The sequence below is a fragment of the Oncorhynchus tshawytscha genome, linkage group LG13, assembly GCF_018296145.1.
Source record: "Oncorhynchus tshawytscha isolate Ot180627B linkage group LG13, Otsh_v2.0, whole genome shotgun sequence".
Taxonomy (NCBI): Eukaryota; Metazoa; Chordata; class Actinopteri; order Salmoniformes; family Salmonidae; genus Oncorhynchus; species Oncorhynchus tshawytscha.
The window spans coordinates 13,747,463-13,766,466 of NC_056441.1; the positions used below are offsets into that span (position 1 = coordinate 13,747,463).

Genomic DNA, 19,004 nt, shown 5'->3' on the forward strand with positions numbered 1-19,004 from the left:
ATCCGCTCTCTCGCGCGCTTCATCCGCTCTCTCGCGCGCTTCATCCGCTCTCTCGCGCGCTTCATCCGCTCTCTCGCGCGCGCTTCATCCGCTCTCTCGCGCGCGCTTCATCCGCTCTCTCGCGCGCGCTTCATCCGCTCTCTCGCGCGCGCTTCATCCGCTCTCTCGCGCGCGCTTCATCCGCTCTCTCTCGCGCGCGCTTCATCCGCTCTCTCTCTCGCGGCGCTTCATCCGCTCTCTCTCTCGCGCGCTTCATCCGCTCTCTCTCTCGCGCGCTTCATCCGCTCTCTCTCTCGCGCGCTTCATCCGCTCTCTCTCGCGCCGCTTCATCCGCTCTCTCTCGCCCGCTTCATCCGCTCTCTCTCTCGCCCGCTTCATCCGCTCTCTCTCTCGCCCGCTTCATCCGCTCTCTCTCTCGCGCGCTTCATCCGCTCTCTCGCGGCGCGCTTCATCCGCTCTCTCTCTCGCCCGCTTCATCCGCTCTCTCTCTCTCCCGCTTCATCCACTCTCTCTCTCTCCCTTCATCCGCTCTCTCTCTCTCGCGCTTCATCCGCTCTCTCTCTCTCGCGCTTCATCCCCCTCTCTCTCTCTCTCGCGCTTCATCCCCTCTCTCTCTCTCTCTCGCGCTTCATCCGCTCTCTCTCGCGCGCGCTTCATCCGCTCTCTCGCGCGCGCTTCATCCGCTCTCTCGCGCGCGCTTCATCCGCTCTCTCGCGCGCTTCATCCGCTCTCTCGCGGGCGCGCTTCATCCGCTCTCTCGCGCGCTTCATCCGCTCTCTCGCGCGCGCTTCATCCGCTCTCTCGCGCGGCGGCTTCATCCGCTCTCTCGCGCGCTTCATCCGCTCTCTCGCGCGCTTCATCCGCTCTCTCGCGCGCTTCATCCGCTCTCTCGCGCGCGCTTCATCCGCTCTCTCGCGCGCTTCATCCGCTCTCTCTCGCGCGCGCTTCATCCGCTCTCTCGCGCGCGCTTCATCCCTCTCTCGCGCGCGCTTCATCCGCTCTCTCGCGCGCGCTTCATCCGCTCTCTCGCGGAGCGCGCTTCATCCGCTCTCTCGCGGGCGCGCTTCATCCGCTCTCTCGCGCGCTTCATCCGCTCTCTCGCGCGCTTCATCCGCTCTCTCGCGCGCTTCATCCGCTCTCTCTCGCGCGCGCTTCATCCGCTCTCTCTCGCGCGCGCTTCATCCGCTCTCTCTCGCGCGCGCTTCATCCGCTCTCTCTCTCGCGCGCTTCATCCGCTCTCTCTCTCGCGCGCTTCATCCGCTCTCTCTCTCTCGCGCTTCATCCGCTCTCTCTCTCGCGCGCTTCATCCGCTCTCTCTCTCGCGCGCCTTCATCCGCTCTCTCTCTCGCGCGCTTCATCCGCTCTCTCTCTCTCGCGCGCTTCATCCGCTCTCTCTCTCGCGCGCTTCATCCGCTCTCTCTCTCGCGCGCTTCATCCGCTCTCTCTCTCTCGCGCTTCATCCGCTCTCTCTCTCGCGCTTCATCCGCTCTCTCTCTCTCGCGCGCTTCATCCGCTCTCTCTCTCGCGCTTCATCCGCTCTCTCTCTCGCGCTTCATCCGCTCTCTCTCTCTCGCGCTTCATCCGCTCTCTCTCGCGCGCTTCATCCGCTCTCTCTCGCGCGCTTCATCCGCTCTCTCTCTCGCGCGCTTCATCCGCTCTCTCTCTCGCGCTTCATCCGCTCTCTCGCGCTTCTCCGCTCTCTCGCGCTTCATCCGCTCTCTCGCCTTCATCCGCTCTCTCTCTCGCGCTTCAGCTCTCTCGCGCGCTTCATCCTCTCTCTCTCGCGCGCTTCATCCGCTCTCTCTCTCGCGCTTCATCCGCTCTCTCTCTCGCGCTTCATCCGCTCTCTCTCGCGCGCTTCATCCGCTCTCTCTCGCGCGCTTCATCCGCTCTCTCTCTCTCGCGCTTCATCCTCTCTCTCTCGCGCGCTTCATCCGCTCTCTCTCTCGCGCGCTTCATCCGCTCTCTCTCTCGCGCGCTTCATCCGCTCTCTCTCTCGCCCGCTTCATCCGCTCTCTCTCTCGCCCGCTTCATCCGCTCTCTCTCTCTCCGCTTCATCCCTCTCTCTCTCGCGCTTCATCCGCTCTCTCGCGCTTCATCCGCTCTCTCTCGCTTCATCCGCTTCATCCGCTCTCTCTCTCTCGCGCTTCATCCGCTCTCTCTCGCGCTTCATCCGCTCTCTCGCGCGCTTCATCCGCTCTCTCTCTCGCGCTTCATCCGCTCTCTCGCGCGCTTCATCCGCTCTCTCTCGCGCTTCATCCGCTCTCTCGCGCTTCATCCGCTTCATCCGCTCTCTCTCTCTCGCTCTCTCTCCGCTCTCTCGCGCTTCAACCTCTCTCTCTCGCGCTTCAACCGCTCTCTCTCGCGCTTCATCCGCTCTCTCGCGCTTCATCCGCTCTCTCTCGCGCTTCATCCGCTCTCTCTCTCGCGCTTCATCCGCTCTCTCGCGCGCTTCATCCCGCTCTCTCGCGCTTCATCCGCTCTCTCGCGCGCTTCATCCCCTCTCTCTCTCTCGCGCTTCATCCGCTCTCTCGCGCGCTTCATCCGCTCTCTCGCGCGCTTCATCCGCTCTCTCTCGCGCGCTTCATCCTCTCTCTCTCTCTCGCGCTTCATCCCGCTCTCTCTCGCGCTTCATCCGCTCTCTCTCGCGCGCTTCATCCGCTCTCTCTCGCGCTCGCTTCATCCCCTCTCTCTCTCTCGCGCTTCATCCGCTCTCTCTCTCTCGCGCTTCATCCTCTCTCTCTCTCGCGCTTCATCCCTCTCTCTCTCGCGCGTTCATCCGCTCTCTCTCTCGCTTCATCCCTCTCTCTCTCGCGCGCTTCATCCGCTCTCTCTCTCTCGCGCTTCATCCGCTCTCTCTCTCGCCCGCTTCATCCGCTCTCTCTCTCGCCCGCTTCATCCGCTCTCTCTCTCGCCCGCTTCATCCGCTCTCTCTCTCGCCCGCTTCATCCGCTCTCTCTCTCGCGCGCTTCATCCGCTCTCTCTCGCGCGCTTCATCCGCTCTCTCGCCCGCTTCATCCGCTCTCTCTCTCCCGCTTCATCCGCTCTCTCTCTCTCCCGCTTCATCCCTCTCTCTCTCGCGCTTCATCCGCTCTCTCTCTCGCCCGCTTCATCCGCTCTCTCTCTCTCCCGCTTCATCCGCTCTCTCTCTCTCGCGCTTCATCCGCTCTCTCTCTCTCGCGCTTCATCCCCTCTCTCTCTCTCGATTGGACTGGATCTCTTCCTTTGGGCCAGGTTTAGCTGCTAGGGTTCTGTAAAAGGGCATGCCCTTTGTTCCGCTAGGTTGAGTGGTGTGACCTGATGAGCAGCTCAATAGGTATAGGACCCAGGCTTTCATGAACAAAGACTTAGGTCTAGTTGGATATGACAATATTGCAAGGTTCTCGTACATGTTTTCTTCATGCATTATACTCTCAGGAGGAAATATTGAGTTTGAGGTAGTTGACACCTTTTTAGTGTTATCTGTTTGTATTTCTCGTTGTTTCTTTAATACTTGTATGTTTACTAGTGTGGTAGATGTTGCTGAGTGAAAGTTATTTCTGTGTTGCACTTGAATCCTTCTGCAAATGGCCCTGGTTACACAGCCGACCAAAAGTGTTTTTAATGTAGGCTGTCTTGTTATTTTGATTTAGGTTTTTAAAATGGTTTTCCCCTGGATATCACTGTCAGGAACTAGATCCGTACACGCGATGACTTCATTTGGATAACGTTTGCTTATTATGTCTTAATGTCAATTATAATCCTCTTTTGCTCCACAATTCTCTCTGCCTGAAATATACTTGTTTTCCACTTAGGTCCTCTTCATTTAGTTATTGTTAAATTACTCAATTGGGACAATGTCCAAATTGGGGGTCCGTATTAATAAAGCGTCCTAGAGCAGGAATCCTGATCTAGGATTAGTTTAACCTTTTATTGACCTGTTCCTAGATCAGCACTCTTTTTGAATATGGGTGCTGATGATAGACTTACGACACCTGTGAAAAGAAAGCATTCTGTCTCTAGTTTATACACTGCACATTGAACTACCAGTACATAACTTCTCTCTATATAGATTTAATGAAATATAGATTTACATAAATGTACTGCAGCATTAGTAAAGTGTGAAGCGGGTGGTTGTGATGTTGAAAGACTAGATTGTATTCTGTTCGCCGCAGGCCGATTTTTGTCGACGCGGATGGTTGGGTGGGCCGGAACATAATTCAAATCATTTGTACCCTGCAAATTGATCACAACTAAGCCCAAAAAGAGATGTATTTGAAAATAACATTCATTTCATAGCTTGATTACATCGAGACACAATCACATATGTTTATTCATGGGGATGTTTATGAAAATGTTTAGCTGAATTCCTGGTGATGTTAGGCTTTTTTTTTTACAAAAAAAAATCTGATTAATTATTCTATTTTTTTTTACTAAATCACTGGCGAGGTTGCATTTTGCCGAGCCCTGATAGGTATTAGGATGCCATTTGAGACGTAACCTACTTGCATGGAGCAATTACATTCCCTGTTGAAAGGCTCTCCCACCCAAATCCAAGTCTAGTCTTAATATGTTCTCGAGCTATGCGCTTTTTGGCGCCCATTTGTAATGTGATATGGAGCACTGGGACTGTTCTCATTATCGCATTAGAAGATACATGTATTCCAAAAACAACACCATTTATTTCTTCCAGCTTTGCATCATTTCATCTTCTGACATGACTACCTCATCTCTGTTCCCCACACATACCATTATCTGTAAGGTACCTCAGTCTAGCAGTGCATTTCAAACACAGATTCAACCACCAAGACCAGGGAGGTTTTCCAGTGCCTCGCAAAGAAAGGCATCTATTGGTAAATGGGTAAAAAAAAGCAGACATTGAATATCCCTACGAGCATGGTGAAGTTATTAATTATTAACTCAGTTGCCAGAGAGGAAGGAAACCGCTCAGGGATTTCAAAACAGTTAGGGGTTAATGGCTGTGATAGGAGAACACTGATAATGGATCAACAACATTGTAGTTACTCCACAATACTAACCTAAGTGACATTGTAAAGGAATCCTGTACAGAATTCAAACATTCCCAAACATCCTGTTTGCAACAAGCCACTGAAGTAATACTGCTAAACATGTCAAAGCAATTTACTTTTTGTCCTGAATACAAAGTGTTATGTTTGGGGAAAATCCAATGCAACAGATTACTGAGTACCACTCTCCATTTTTTGAAGCATGGTGGTGGCTGCATCATGTTATGGGTATGCTTGTAATCGTTAAGGACTGGGGAGTTTTTCAGGATAAAAAATAAATGGAATAGAGCTAAGCACGGGCAAAATCCTTGAGGAAAACCTGTTTAAGTCTGCTTTCCACTAGACACTGGGAGATCAATTCACTTTTCAGCAGGAAAATAACAATAACCTAAAACACAAGGCCAAATATGCACTGCAATTGCTTATCTAGAAGTCAGTCAATGTTTTTGAGTGGCCGAGTTACTGTTCTTAATTCAGGCTGTAACACAAAATGTGAAATAAGTCAAGGGTTATGAATACTTTCTGAAGGCACTGTAAATCAGTGGACCATAGCTCTAATACCTAGGATTATCTATTAGTCGTTTCTTATTAGTACGGTCAGGTTTGCCTGACTAGCCTCGAACTAGCTAGGTCCAGAGTTTTTAATGTCATAACTGGTGATGTAGTTGTAGAACAAATAGGTGTGGAAACGCTAATCATCGGTCGAGGTGGATAAAGTAACGCTCCCTATACTTTCAATGCATTTTTCCCAGAAAATGGGCGTTAATGAGGTTTACGTTTGTTTAACCTCTACTACACCAATGGTCCTAATGTCATTTAATCTCTGCTGATCCTAATGTCATTTAACCTCTACTACACCCCTGGTCCTAATGTCATTTAACCTCTACTACACCCCTGGTCCTAATGTCATTTAACCTCTACTACACCCCTGGTCCTAATGTCATTTAACCTCTACTACACCCCTGGTCCTAATGTCATTTAACCTCTACTACACCCCTGGTCCTAATGTCATTTAACCTCTACTACACCCCTGGTCCTAATGTCATTTAACCTCTACTACACCCCTGGTCCTAATGTCATTTAACCTCTACTACACCCCTGGTCCTAATGTCATTTAACCTCTACTACACCCCTGGTCCTAATGTCATTTAACCTCTACTACACCCCTGGTCCTAATGTCATTTAATCTCTACTACACCCCTGGTCCTAATGTCATTTAACCTCTACTACATCGCTGGTCCTAATGTCATTTTTCCTCCGCTGTCCCCTCGCTCGCTCGCTCGCTCTCCTCCCTCTCTCTCGCTCTCTCCAGGTGCGTGTAGGGGAGGTGGGGGGAAACACACTGGGTTTCTATGGTTGTCAGATGAGTCCAGACGGATCCATGATCCTGGCCCATGCCTTCCACGGAGCGCTGCATCTCTGGACCCAGAGCCACGGCAAAGAGGTGAGACTTTTATTCTATTTCATTATTCTACATCTCTGGCACCAGAACCACGACAAAGAGGTGAGAATTATGGGACAGTACAGCAGTGCAGTGCCAACGACACTTCACATAGCCCCCTGCTTGTGAAGATAGACTAATGATTAATCTGCACAGTAGTGGGTCTATCCCAAATGAGCGAGGGAGGGAGTGAGAGAGACTGTGCTAAGTGTAATTAAACTGTCTAAAGACCCAGACTACTGGAGTGTATGACTGGGAATCAGACCTGACTCTGAGTGGCTGACTACTCTGTTACCGTGGGAACCAGAACTGACTGAGTGGCTGACTACTCTGTTACCGTGGGAACCAGAACTGACTGAGTGGCTGACTACTCTGTTATACCTTTGTTGTTTCACACTGATCTGAGTCTAACTGAGCTGATCTGTTCTGGCCTGGTTCAACATGAAAGAAACACATCTGAGTCAACACAGTGTGGTTGGGGTCGCCAGGATAGTGTGGAGAAGGTATCGGGTCTGATTCCCAGGTACCTGGCTCAGCAGTGTGAAAGGGCATGTCTGTGTGTGTGGTGTCCCAGGGAGAGGGGAGACCAGTGGTGGTGGTATCTGGTCACTGACTCAATCTGTTTCTGTCTGAATTAATAAAGCAATTAACATCCCATCATGCTTAGGGTCATTATTTTGTCTACCATGACTGGAAGAGATCTCAGTGACTTTGAAAAAGGGGTCTCAAAGGAGCATCGGGGGTATAAAGGGTGTGTGTCTGTCACCCAATTCAACACTTATAGGAGAGACTGAAGTAGTGCCTGAGACGGCGTTTTACACCAACATCAACAAAACACCAAATTATGTCATTTCTTGTGGAAGAATGGTGTCACATCCCTCCAATAGAGGTCCAGACACTTGTAGAATCTATGCCAATGCGCATTGAAGCTGTTCTGGTGGCTCGTGGTGGCCCAACACCCTATTAAGACGCTTTATGTTGGTGTTTCCTTTATTTTGGCAGATACCTGTGGTCACTGACTCTGTATCTGTCTGTTTGTTATGTCCCAGGGAGAGTGGAGACCAGGGGTGGGGATATCTGGTCACTGACTCCCTGTATCTGTCTGTTTGTTATGTCCCAGGGAGAGTGGAGTCCAGGAGTGGTGATATCTGGTCACTTCAACGCAGTTCAGGACCTGAGCTGGGACCCTGAGGGGGAATTCATCCTCAGTGTGGGGTCAGACCAGACCACCAGGCTACTAACACCCTGGAAGAGGATGGACCAAACACAGGTACATGTAACCTAGGGCTCTCCAATCCTCTTCCTGCAGAGCTACCCTCGTGTAGGTTTTTGCTCCATCCTCAGTTGTAACTAACCTGATTCAGCTTAGCAACCAGCTAATGATTAAAATCAGGTGTGCTAGATTAGGGTTGGAGTGTCTCTGTCCCTGATGTAACCTATAAACCCCTTTCACTCCTGTAGGCAGACTCAAGTATGCACTGAAGACACCTAAATACCACATAGACATCATGTTGATGCCCCCAAAGAGCTCCAATAATGAAACCATAATGCAATTCTAGAGAAAATATACTTTTGTATGCAGTACTACATTTTTTAAATGTATTTTTATTTAACCTTTATTTAACTAGGCCAGTCAGTTAAGAACAAAATCTTATTTTCAATAAAGGCCTACTGGGGAACAGTGAGTTCTTCAGGGGCAGAACAACAGATTTTTACCTTGTCAGCTTGGGGATTCGATGCAGCAACCTTTTGGTTACTGGCCCAACGCTCTAACCACTAGGATCCCTGCCGCCTCTTGACTATGGTCTTTACCCAATTGTCTGGCTACATACTGTGGCCCTAAAACTCAAAAGTATCTTTTTTGCTCAGTGTTTTCCCCCTTGTTAATGACCAAATATCATCTACCGGTTTTGCATTATTTTTTTTTTAGTAAGACGGTGTTTTATTGTGTTTCATTTGACATTTACAGTAGCATTTTAACAGTTTGTGAAGATGAATTAGTTTTACTATTCCTTCATTTTCTAATGGAAGACGAAGGAGTCAACAATTTGTTGTTTAGGTTTACACTGTAATGTGTCTTGTCTGGCAGGAAAACCTTGTTAAGAGTGGCAAATGTGTTTCTCTATGTCTCGTATTCATGTACGTAACCACACTCTTCAAATTGCTTATTTCTTTCTGAGGTAATTTTTGAAGAGAATAGTGCGTTTTTTAGAATAATTCCCAGAATACCTATTGTGGGAATCCATTTCAAAGGATCACATAAACCCTTTTACTCTGAAATGAATACCTCTCTCAAAGTTATGCATATGTATTAAATGTTGCCATCATATTTCCTAACCCCTGCTCTGAACTCATCGCAACATCACATCGTACACCAGGGATACATTCAGGTGTATTAAATGAAAATAACAAACAAGACACATGAAAGCTATAGGCAGCATCCCAAATGGCACCACATCCCCAGTAATGACTATATAGTACATTACTACTATAGGGAATAGAGCGTTATTTGGGCTGCAGCCATAGATCTCCTCCGACATATCCTCCACCTCCACTATTTCTTCCCTCCTTTCCTCCCACAGCCCACCTGGCATGAGATCTCAAACTCTAAAATTTTACCTCACGATCTCTTCAGTATCCCCTCCCTTCGAGTAACACTCAACCATTACTTCCATGTTAATCGTCCCAGTCGTTTACTTGCCAAAAAACTACAGTTATGATCAATTAGCTGATATAGCAACTATTGAATCTGAAACAGGGGAATTACTATCAGAATCCAAATTAATCAATCAAAGATTCTCCCACTTCTATAAAGAACTGTACACCTCTGATTGTAAATCCACACTAAGCCACACTCAGGCCTTTCTAAAATATTCTCTCAACAGAGGAAGCCACCTTGCTGGGAGCCCGCTATTGCTTGAAATGATTACTACAGCTGTTCACAAGCGTTACATTGGGAGAACTGTGAACACATCACTAATTTCGCTTTTATAAAAAAAAGGTTAAAAAAGGTAAGGATGCTACCCAGTGTTCTCACTATCGCCACGATCTTTGATGAACACGTATATTATTATTTTCCACAAAGTTGTTGTCATGTCTCAAGACTTACTTACCCAAATTGATCCACACGGACCAAAGTGGGTTTGTTAAAAAGCATTTATCCTTGGATAACCTCAGTTGGCTATTACATACCTTAGATCCATCAAACTCAACTCTGGACCTCGAAGCCAGTTACACAGCTTTCTTTTTAATTGTTCCACTCTAATCAGGGACTGATTTAGACCTGGGACACCAGGTGGGTTAATTATCAGGTAGAACAGAAAACCAGTAGGCTCCGGACCTCGTAGGGTAATTGTTATAAAACCCATGCCTTAGATGCTTCATCAGAAACAACAGCTCCTTGGGCTATATTATCTCTCTGTGCAGAAAAAGCTTTTGATAGACTAGAATGGTCATATTTCTGGTCTGTCTTGGAACGTATGGGAATCGGCTCCAATTTCATTAATATGACAATCCCTCAGCCATCCCTACATGCCAATCCATCAGCCATAGTTATAACAGACAATATCTGCTCTGTTCAGAATCACTAGAAGCAGCAGACAAGGCGATCCAATTTCGCCTCTGCTATTCTTATTATCCATGGAAGCTCTGGCCCAGTTCATTCGTCAATCGAAGGAAATAACACACATTTCTCTCAAATCTATTGATCACTTCATCTCATTATACACAGATGATATTTGACTATATCTAGACAATGTACAGTATCTTCTGCCTGTTGTGATCACAATCATAGTGTGGTTTCAAATGTATATGGCAAAGTAAATCATCCTGGATAAAATGTATACATTCACAAAGAGGGAAAGATGTAGGAGGACTTTAAATTGTATTTCCAGATTCTAGCATTTCACCCAATCCTACATTGACATGATTCTTCTGCCCCCTGGCTGAGTATAGAGAGAAAGATGGTGTCTCCTATTGCCCTGGAAAAGGTGGTCTTCACTGATACAGTATATCCCTTAAACAATGTAAATTACGCTTTGGTCCTATTATTTGCTCACACAATTTCTGTTTCCTGCAAATTGAAAAAAAATTAACTGGGAATCAAAATGGTATGCCCATACCATACTCCAATATTTCGCAATAATACCTTGCCATCTGGAGGGCGGCCTTTTGCATCCAATAAGTCCAGATGTGGAATACGTAACCCTACCGATATCATGGACTGAAATAGTTTGAGAACTTTCCAAGATTTGAAAGATGCATACACATTACCAGTGTTAGCCATTTCTGTTATTTTCAGTAACACAAACTCCAAAACAAATCAGGGAGAGAAAATTAGGTTTATTCAGAGAGGACAAATCAAGATGTTATGCTTGGAGTCAGATGTTAAGTTTCCTCCTGTCCTCAGCTTTTCCACACAGAACAAAGGACCGGGTGCCACTTATAACCCCCCACCCTAGCCTGGGGTTGACAAATCAGAGGTCCATGCCGGACAACTTGGCCAGTGGCCAAATAACAAGTATCCCACTCCAGACTCAATGTACAGACCACTGAAAACGTGGCCCACGTAACACACGTAGCTCTGAGTTCATGACTGACATCCCACAGATCCTAAACAGATGTTGAACTGAAAACCAACTCCTATTGATCGTTAATCCTAGCCCTCTCGTCCAAATATTATTATCTTCCAAATATTATTACAACAGGCAACTCCTTTTTTTGATATTTTCAACTATGCTGGCCTATGGCGTCCCTTTGGAATCGCAACTACCAAAACATCCAATGATGGGATTTATAAATAAATTATCTTGGCTCCCGAAAGGACTGATCTCTATATAAACAACTTTTGGAAAGGTCATTCTGAGCTAGGCATTCAAAAAGTAGGATCTTGGTCACCTCCCTGACCAAGGCCCTTCTCCCCCGATTGCTCAGTTTGGTCGGGCGGCCAGCTCTAGGAAGGGTCTTGGTGGTTCCAAACTTCTTCCATTTAAGAATGATGGAGGCCACTGTGATCTTGGAGACCTTCAATGCTTCGGAAATGTTTTGGTGCCTTTCCCCAGATCTGTGCCTTCACACAATCCTGTCTAGGAGCTCTACGGACAATTCCTTTTGACCTCAAGGCTTGGTTTTTGCTCTGACCTTATATAGATAGGCGTGTGCCTTTCCAAATCATATCCAATCAATTTAATTTACCACAGGTGGACTCAATCAAGTTGTAGAAACATCTCAAGGACGATCAATAGAAACAGGATGCACCTGAGCTCAATTTCAAGTCTCATAGCGAAGTTTCTGAATACTTATGTAAATAAGGTATTTTTGTTTTTAATACATTTTTTAAATTAAAAAAATATAAAAGTTTTCACTTAGTCATTATGAGGTATTGTGTTTAGTTCTGTTAAGTTCTAAATAAACAGAGGAAAAAACTCTTAGTAAAGCTCAAAGTTTATTCACCCATTAGGTCATACAGCTGCATAAGACGAACATCTTGGCCATGTTCTGTTATAATCTCCACCCGGCACAGCCAGAAGAGGACTGGCCACCCCTCATAGCCTGGTTCCTCTCTAGGTTTCTTCCTAGGTTTTGGCCTTTCTAGGGATCGTGCTTCTACACCTGCATTGCTTGCTGTTTGGGGTTTTAGGCTGGGTTTCTGTACAGCACTTTGATATATCAGCTGATGTAAGAAGGGCTTTATAAATGCATTTGATTTGATATTCACACAAGCAGTGATATTGAGCCCTTTCTCCTATGCTGAGCCCCTCCTTACACATCTGAACAGCCAATACACCTATATTGCTATCCAGAACCTTAGTGATTTCTGTTCTTCCTCACTTCATCTGACCTGACCTTGGCCCAAATCCCTCACTCCTCCCCATAGGATTCTTGATTTCCAACGATAACATATTCTGACAGAATGTAAACGTTCTACATTCCCCTCTCTCCCTCAGTGATATGGTTAAGGATATTTCATATTTTCAAGTTTTAGAACTCAGAACCTGTCAGTTTGCTGAGGATTTTTTAAATATATTTAATCCATTTTAGAATAAGGCTGTAACGTTACAAAATGTGGAAAAGGTCAAGGGATCTTAATGCTTTCCGAAGGCACTGTATATACAAAAAAAAATATGTGAACTCCCCTTCAAATTAGTGCATTTGGCTATTTCAGCCACATGTATAAAATCAAGCACACTGTCCTACAATCTCCATAGACAAACATTGGCAGTAGAATGATGAATTATGATTCATGCTTCACGATCTGGATGAAGGACGTATCTGGGTTGAGCGAATGCCAGGAGAACGCTACCTGCCCGAATGCATAGTGCCAACTGTAAAGTTTTGTAGAGGAGGAATAATGTTCTGGAGCTGTTTTTCATGGTTTTCAAATCAAATTGTATTAGTCACATGCGCCGAATACAACAGGTGTAGTAGACCTTACCGTGAAATACTTATTGACAAGCCCCTAACCAACAATGCAGTTTAAAAAATACGAATAAGAAATTAAAGTAACAAGTAATTAAACAGCATCAGTCAAATAACAATAGCGAGACTATATAAGGGGGGTACCGGTACAGAGTCAATGTACAGGGGGCACCGGTTAGTCGAGGTAATTGAGGTAATATGTACATGTAGGTAGAGTTATTAAAGTGACTATGCTTAGATAATAACAGAGAGTAGCAGCGGTGTAATAGAGGGGGGGGAGGCACAATGCAAATAGTCTGGGTAACCATTTGATTAGATGTTCAGGAGTCTTATGGCTTGGCCACTTAGTTCTAGTGAAGGATATACATCTTAACGCTACAGCATACAATTACATATTTTAGACGATTCTGTCCTTCCAACTTTGCGCAACAGTTTGGGGAAAGCTCTTTCCTGTTTCAGCATGACAATGTCCCCGTTCACAAAGTGAGGTCCATACAGAAATGGTTTGTCGAGATCAGTGTGGAAGAACTTGACTGGCCTCCACAGAGCCCTGATCTCAACCCCATCGAACTCCTTTGGGATTAATTGGAACGCTGACTACGAGCCAGGACTAATCGCTCAACATCAGTGCCCGACCTCACTTATACACTTGTGACTGAATGGAAGCAAGTACCCGCAGCAATGTTCTTTATCCCCTTACACTGTGTATAAGACAGTAGTTTTGGAATTGTTAGTTAGATTACTTGTTGGTTATTACTGCATTGTCGGAACTAGAAGCACAAGCATTTCGCTACACTCGCATTAACATCTGCTAACCATGTGTATTTGACAAATAAAATTTGATTTGATTTGATACTTTTGGTCATGTAGTGTATCTCTTTCCCCTTCCCACAGCCCACCTGGAATGAGATCGCTAACTGTATCTCAGTATGTCTTCAGTAGCTCTTCCCCTCTGTCCCCTGTGTCTTAACTACAGCCCACCTGGAACGAGATCGCTAACTGTATCTCAGTATGTCTTCAGTAGCTCTTCCCCTCTGTCCCCTGTGTCTTAACTACAGCCTACCTGGCACGAGATCTCTCGCCCCCAGATCCACGGCTATGACATGCAGTGTCTGGCCATGGTGGGCCGCTTCCAGTACGTCTCCGGGGCCGACGAGAAGGTCCTCCGGGTGTTCCGCGCCCCCCGCAACTTTGTGGAGAACTTTGCAAACATCTCTGGCACGCCTCTGGCGAAACTGCTGGCCTCCAGTGTGAGTAGTAGCTCCTAAATCCTGCTTTGCTGTTGGTCGAAGTACCAACATTCTGTTTTGTTCAACGCCAGTTGCTTCCTACATCACCCCCAATGGCTACTGTTGGCCTCAATCTCAATTCGTCCTTCCATGATTCCTCGCATCCTATGTCTATGCCTCCCCATCAACCATATTGGAGAAGATCCCTCCCCTCGGGCCTTCTTCTCCAATGCGTTTTGAGAAGTAGGCAAGGGAAAAGGATGTGAGGACTTGAGGTGACCCCTCTCCCCTGTATGTGTGTGGGTATGTCTGTTTCTCTTTCCCAGGACACTGTAGATCAACCAGAAGGGGCCAGTACCCCTGCCCTAGGTCTCTCCAACAAGGCTGTGTTTCAAGGTACGGCTCCAAGTCCATCCTAAACTTGGTCTATCTGCACATAACCGTCAATGTCTCATTACATCTGGCTGATTTTGATAGTTTCTTCTTTTGATTGACAGGTGATCTTACTCCCAAGACCAATGAAGAGGAGGGAACTGGGTTCAACAGTGTTTCTGACCGATACCAAGAGTCCTACTTCCACCCGCTCACCCTTAATGGTATTGTATACTGAAAACTTACCATCCCTATTACAATATTAGACCCATTTAAAAGCCGCATCTGTCTGAGGCATGGCTCCCACAACACATAATACCTGCATAAACCTTAATACTGTTTTTTATTGGGATGGGATAAACTTCCTTTCTACACGGCCTCAGTCAGTGCAGCCCATCTCTCCTTCACTCTCTCCATATTTCTGTTTATTCCTTTAAGGGACAATGATATCCAGCCTTCGTGACTGACTATTTATTAGATGCCTCTGTTCTATTTTGTTCTGCTCTGTTCTTTAATGCTCTGCTCTATTCTGCTCTTCTTTAATGCTCTGCTCTATTCTGCTCTTCTTTAATGCTCTGTCCTGCTCTATTATTTAATGCTCTGCTCTGTTCTGCTTTTCTTTAATGCTCTGTTCTGCTCTTTAATGCTCTGTCCTGCTCTATTATTTAATGCTCTGCTCTGTTCTGCTCCTCTTTAATGCTCTGCTCTGTTCTGCTCTATTCTTTAATGCTCTGCTCTGTTCTGCTCTTCTTTAATGCTCTGTTCTGCTCTTTAATGCTCTGTCCTGCTCTATTCTTTAATGCTCTGCTCTGTTCTGCTCCTCTTTAATGCTCTGCTCTGCTCTGTTGTTTAATGCTCTGTTCTACTCTGCACTGTTCTGCTCTGCTATGCTCTGTTCTCCATGCCTGCATTTTAGAAGAGCGGGATGATTCGGGGCACCTGGAGACATGTAATTACTAAATAAGGATGAGAAGCAGCGCAGGAAGAGAAGGGTGGTGGGATGAGGGCGAGGGGAGTGGGAGTGAGAAAGAGATGGAGGGCGAGACTGGGGGGGGTGTAGATTAACAGTGAAGTGCTTACTTACGGACCCTTCCCAACAATGCAGAGAGAAAAAAAGGACAATAAGAGAAAAAAATAACAGGAGGAATAAATCCACAATGAAAGAGAATCAAGGGATGGGGAGCTTTGGGTGCCTTGCCTCTAGTCAAACACTGTCATGTGTTGTCATTCATTGTGATTGTAAAAATCTCCTTATAGTCTTGAGATCATCATTACAATGACGTCTTATAGGATTACAGAGTTAGGATATTAATGACTCGTGTGTGTGTGTGTGTGTGTGTGTGTGTGTGTGTGTGTGTGTGTGTGTGTGTGTGTGTGTGTGTGTGTGTGTGTGTGTGTGTGTGCGCGCAGAGCGAAGTTATAATATCGATGACTAGGCTACAGGGCTATGTGTGTCTGCATGTACAGTTCTACGGGGAGAGGGAAATGAGGTGGATGGAATAATGAGTTGTCAACACAATAGTGAGTTGTCAACAGAGTAATCAGTTAACAGAGTAATGCCATGTCTCTGATTAACTACTAGAGAGGATTAAGTGAAGGAACCATTTGGGAGAAACAGGAAGCCTGGGACAAATAACAACGAGAGGGAACGAGGCTTTACATGTCATGTGTAATGAAGGAGAGTAAGGGTTGTGTAAGTTTACGCGTCCCAAATGGCACCCTATTCCTTACATAGTGCACTACTTTTGACCAAGGCCCATAGGGAATAGGGTGCCATTTGGGATACACACTGTGTCTGCAGGAGTAGATAGTGAAGTTGTCTTGGCATGGGTGGAGAATGAGAGAAGGGGTACATTTGATTCTCATTTCGCAGCACCCCTCAAAGCTAACAGCCGTTGAAAATTGGGAGATAAAGAGTCGTTGTTACAAAATGGCTTTTCAGAAATAGCAAACTGAGGGTTAGGTATTGGAGCTAAATGCTAACGATGAGCGCTGTGAAGAATCCGAGAGAGAACATTGTCTTGAGGCGGTCAATTCTGTTCTTCATTCTGTTTCGTGTCTCCAGTGTGTCTCTTCTTTAATTCCCTCTCTCCCTCCCTCCCTCCCTCCCTCCCTCCCTCCCTCCCTCCCTCCCTCCCTCCCTCCCTCCCTCCCTCCCTCCCTCCCTCCCTCCCTCCCTCCCTCCCTCCCTCCCTCCCTCCCTCCCTCTTGTCCCTCCCTCCCTCCCTCTTGTCACTCCCTCCCTCTCTCCCTCTTGTCACTCCCTCCCTCTCTCCCTCTTGTCACTCCCTCCCTCTCTCCCTCTTGTCACTCCCTCCTCTCTCCCTCTTGTCACTCCCTCCCTCTCTCCCTCTTGTCACTCCCTCCCTCTCTCCCTCTTGTCACTCCCTCCCTCTCTCCCTCTTGTCACTCCCTCCTCTCTCCCTCTTGTCACTCCCTCCCTCTCTCCCTCTTGTCACTCCCTCCCTCTCTCCCTCTTGTCACTCCCTCCCTCTCTCCCTCTTGTCACTCCCTCCCTCTCTCCCTCTTGTCACTCCCTCCCTCTCTCCCTCTTGTCACTCCCTCTCTCCCTCCCTGCTTAACATTAGGGTTGTTACACAAGAAAATCATAAATGCCAGCGACGTAGATACAATCTCCACATACACTCTTCATTTTAGTCAATTGGAAAATGGTTCCCATTAGGGGTGAATGTTGAATATGTTAAATACAGTAGCTATGTAATTATTTTGAAATTGACTTTCTTTGTAATTGTGTGTGTGTGTGTGTCCACAGAGCCACCACCAGAGGACCACCTCCTTCAAAACACACTATGGCCTGAGGTCCAAAAACTGTTAGTGTCCCATGATCATTCTAACAGTCCTTTCATTCCCATCTTCACACATACACGCACACACACATTTTCGGTCTCAATGGCTATATTTACACAGGCATCCCAATTCTGATCTTTTTCCACTAATTGGTATTTTGACCAATCGGATCAGCTGTTTTGCCAAATATCAGAATTGGGCTGCATGTGTAAAGGCAGCTAATGTTAGAGTACCACTTTTGCACACGCTTCATCAACTACAGAATCAGACTTGTCAAAGGTTTCAGCACTGTTTCCTGCTTTCTAGGAATGCACACAAGGCATCTATGATTTCAACCTTTAGTGTGCAGCATCCATTTTCCATGTGACACGATATTTCAACGCATTTCTCATATTTATAGACAAATAACTGGTTGTGGTTTTTTCCGCCTCCTGTGAGGATTAATGGGTCTGAAAATATTTCTAAACCTCAGAGCCAGCCAGCCAAAGAATTCCCACCAATCAGAATGCAGATTTCCCCATGAGCCTCTTCTCTGCCCAGGAGAATATATCGCCTCCATTTGTTGCCAATGTTAAATCTATTTACCTGTCAGTCCTGCATTAACATGACATACAGCTGTGACATTTACTGCAAGTACTGCCATTGTGTTTTTGAATAGCACTTTTCTTACTCCCATTTGGCAAGGAATGCATTGTATAATTGAACGCGTAATAGCAACATTAAAATTCATGTGGCGTCATATTTTTGATTCTGTGGTAGAGTTTCTATTCTGAGTATATTTCTGAATATGAAATGTTTAGAAGGTTTGGTAGTTTGAGAGGATGAGATGTTTCTGCGCTCTTGTGTGCGTGTGCCCTGCAGTCTGCTGTTCTGGAGTCCCGTACGTCACTGTTTAATTCCACAGTCTAGCTCTAGCGTGCTTTACCAGTAAGGTATCATCTGTGTCTTCTTAACCTTTGCAGCCTGTGTGAGTGGAATCTACATAATTCCAGCTAGAAAACCTTCCGCTCTCTGGCTGAGTCCCAAATGTCACCCTAGTCCCTACAGTTGAAGTCAGAAGTTTACATACACTTAGGTTGGAGTCATTAAAACTCGACAAACTCCACAAATTTCTTGTTAACAACCTATAGTTTTGGCAAGTCAGTTAGGACATCTACTTTGTGCATTCACTTATAATTCACTGTATCACAATTCCAGTGGGTCAGAAATTTACATACACTAAGTTGACTACCTTTAAACAGCTTGGAAATTTCCAGAAAATGGTGTCATGGCTTCAGAAGCTTCTGATAGGTTAATTTACATAATTTGAGTCAATTGGAGGTGTACCTGTGTATGTATTTCAAGGCCTACCTTCAAACTCAGTGCCTCTTGACATCATGGGAACATCAAAAGAAATGAGACCTGAGAAGAAAATTTTAGACCTCCACAAGTCTGGTTCATTGGTATCAATTTCCAAATGCCTGAAGGTACCACATTCATCTGTACAAACAACAGTACGCAAGTATAACGTATAAACACCATGAGACCACGCAGCCGTCATACCGTTCAGGAAGGAGACGCGTTCTGTCTCCTAGAGATTAACGTACTTTGGTGCGAAAAGTACAAATCAATCCCAGAACAACAGCAAAGGACCTTGTGAAGATGCTGAAGGAAACAGGTACAAAAGTATCTATATCCACAGTAAAACGAGTCCTATATGGACATACCCTGAAATGCAGCTCAGTAAGGAAG

General features: G+C 46.1%; 1 protein-coding gene across 4 annotated transcripts in view; it reads left to right on the forward strand.

The window, feature by feature from the left end:
* The window catches only part of elp2 (elongator acetyltransferase complex subunit 2), a 62,676-nt gene that overhangs the window by 22,102 nt on the left and 21,570 nt on the right, over positions 1-19,004 (forward strand). For all 4 annotated transcript variants that reach the window (XM_042295208.1, XM_042295207.1, XM_042295209.1 and 1 more), the window contains exons 11-16: positions 6,319-6,450; positions 7,568-7,717; positions 13,923-14,114; positions 14,420-14,489; positions 14,591-14,689; positions 17,239-17,296. In XM_042295208.1, the coding sequence (XP_042151142.1) occupies positions 6,319-6,450; positions 7,568-7,717; positions 13,923-14,114; positions 14,420-14,489; positions 14,591-14,689; positions 17,239-17,296 (701 nt within the window). The remainder of the gene's footprint in view (positions 1-6,318; positions 6,451-7,567; positions 7,718-13,922; positions 14,115-14,419; positions 14,490-14,590; positions 14,690-17,238; positions 17,297-19,004) is intronic.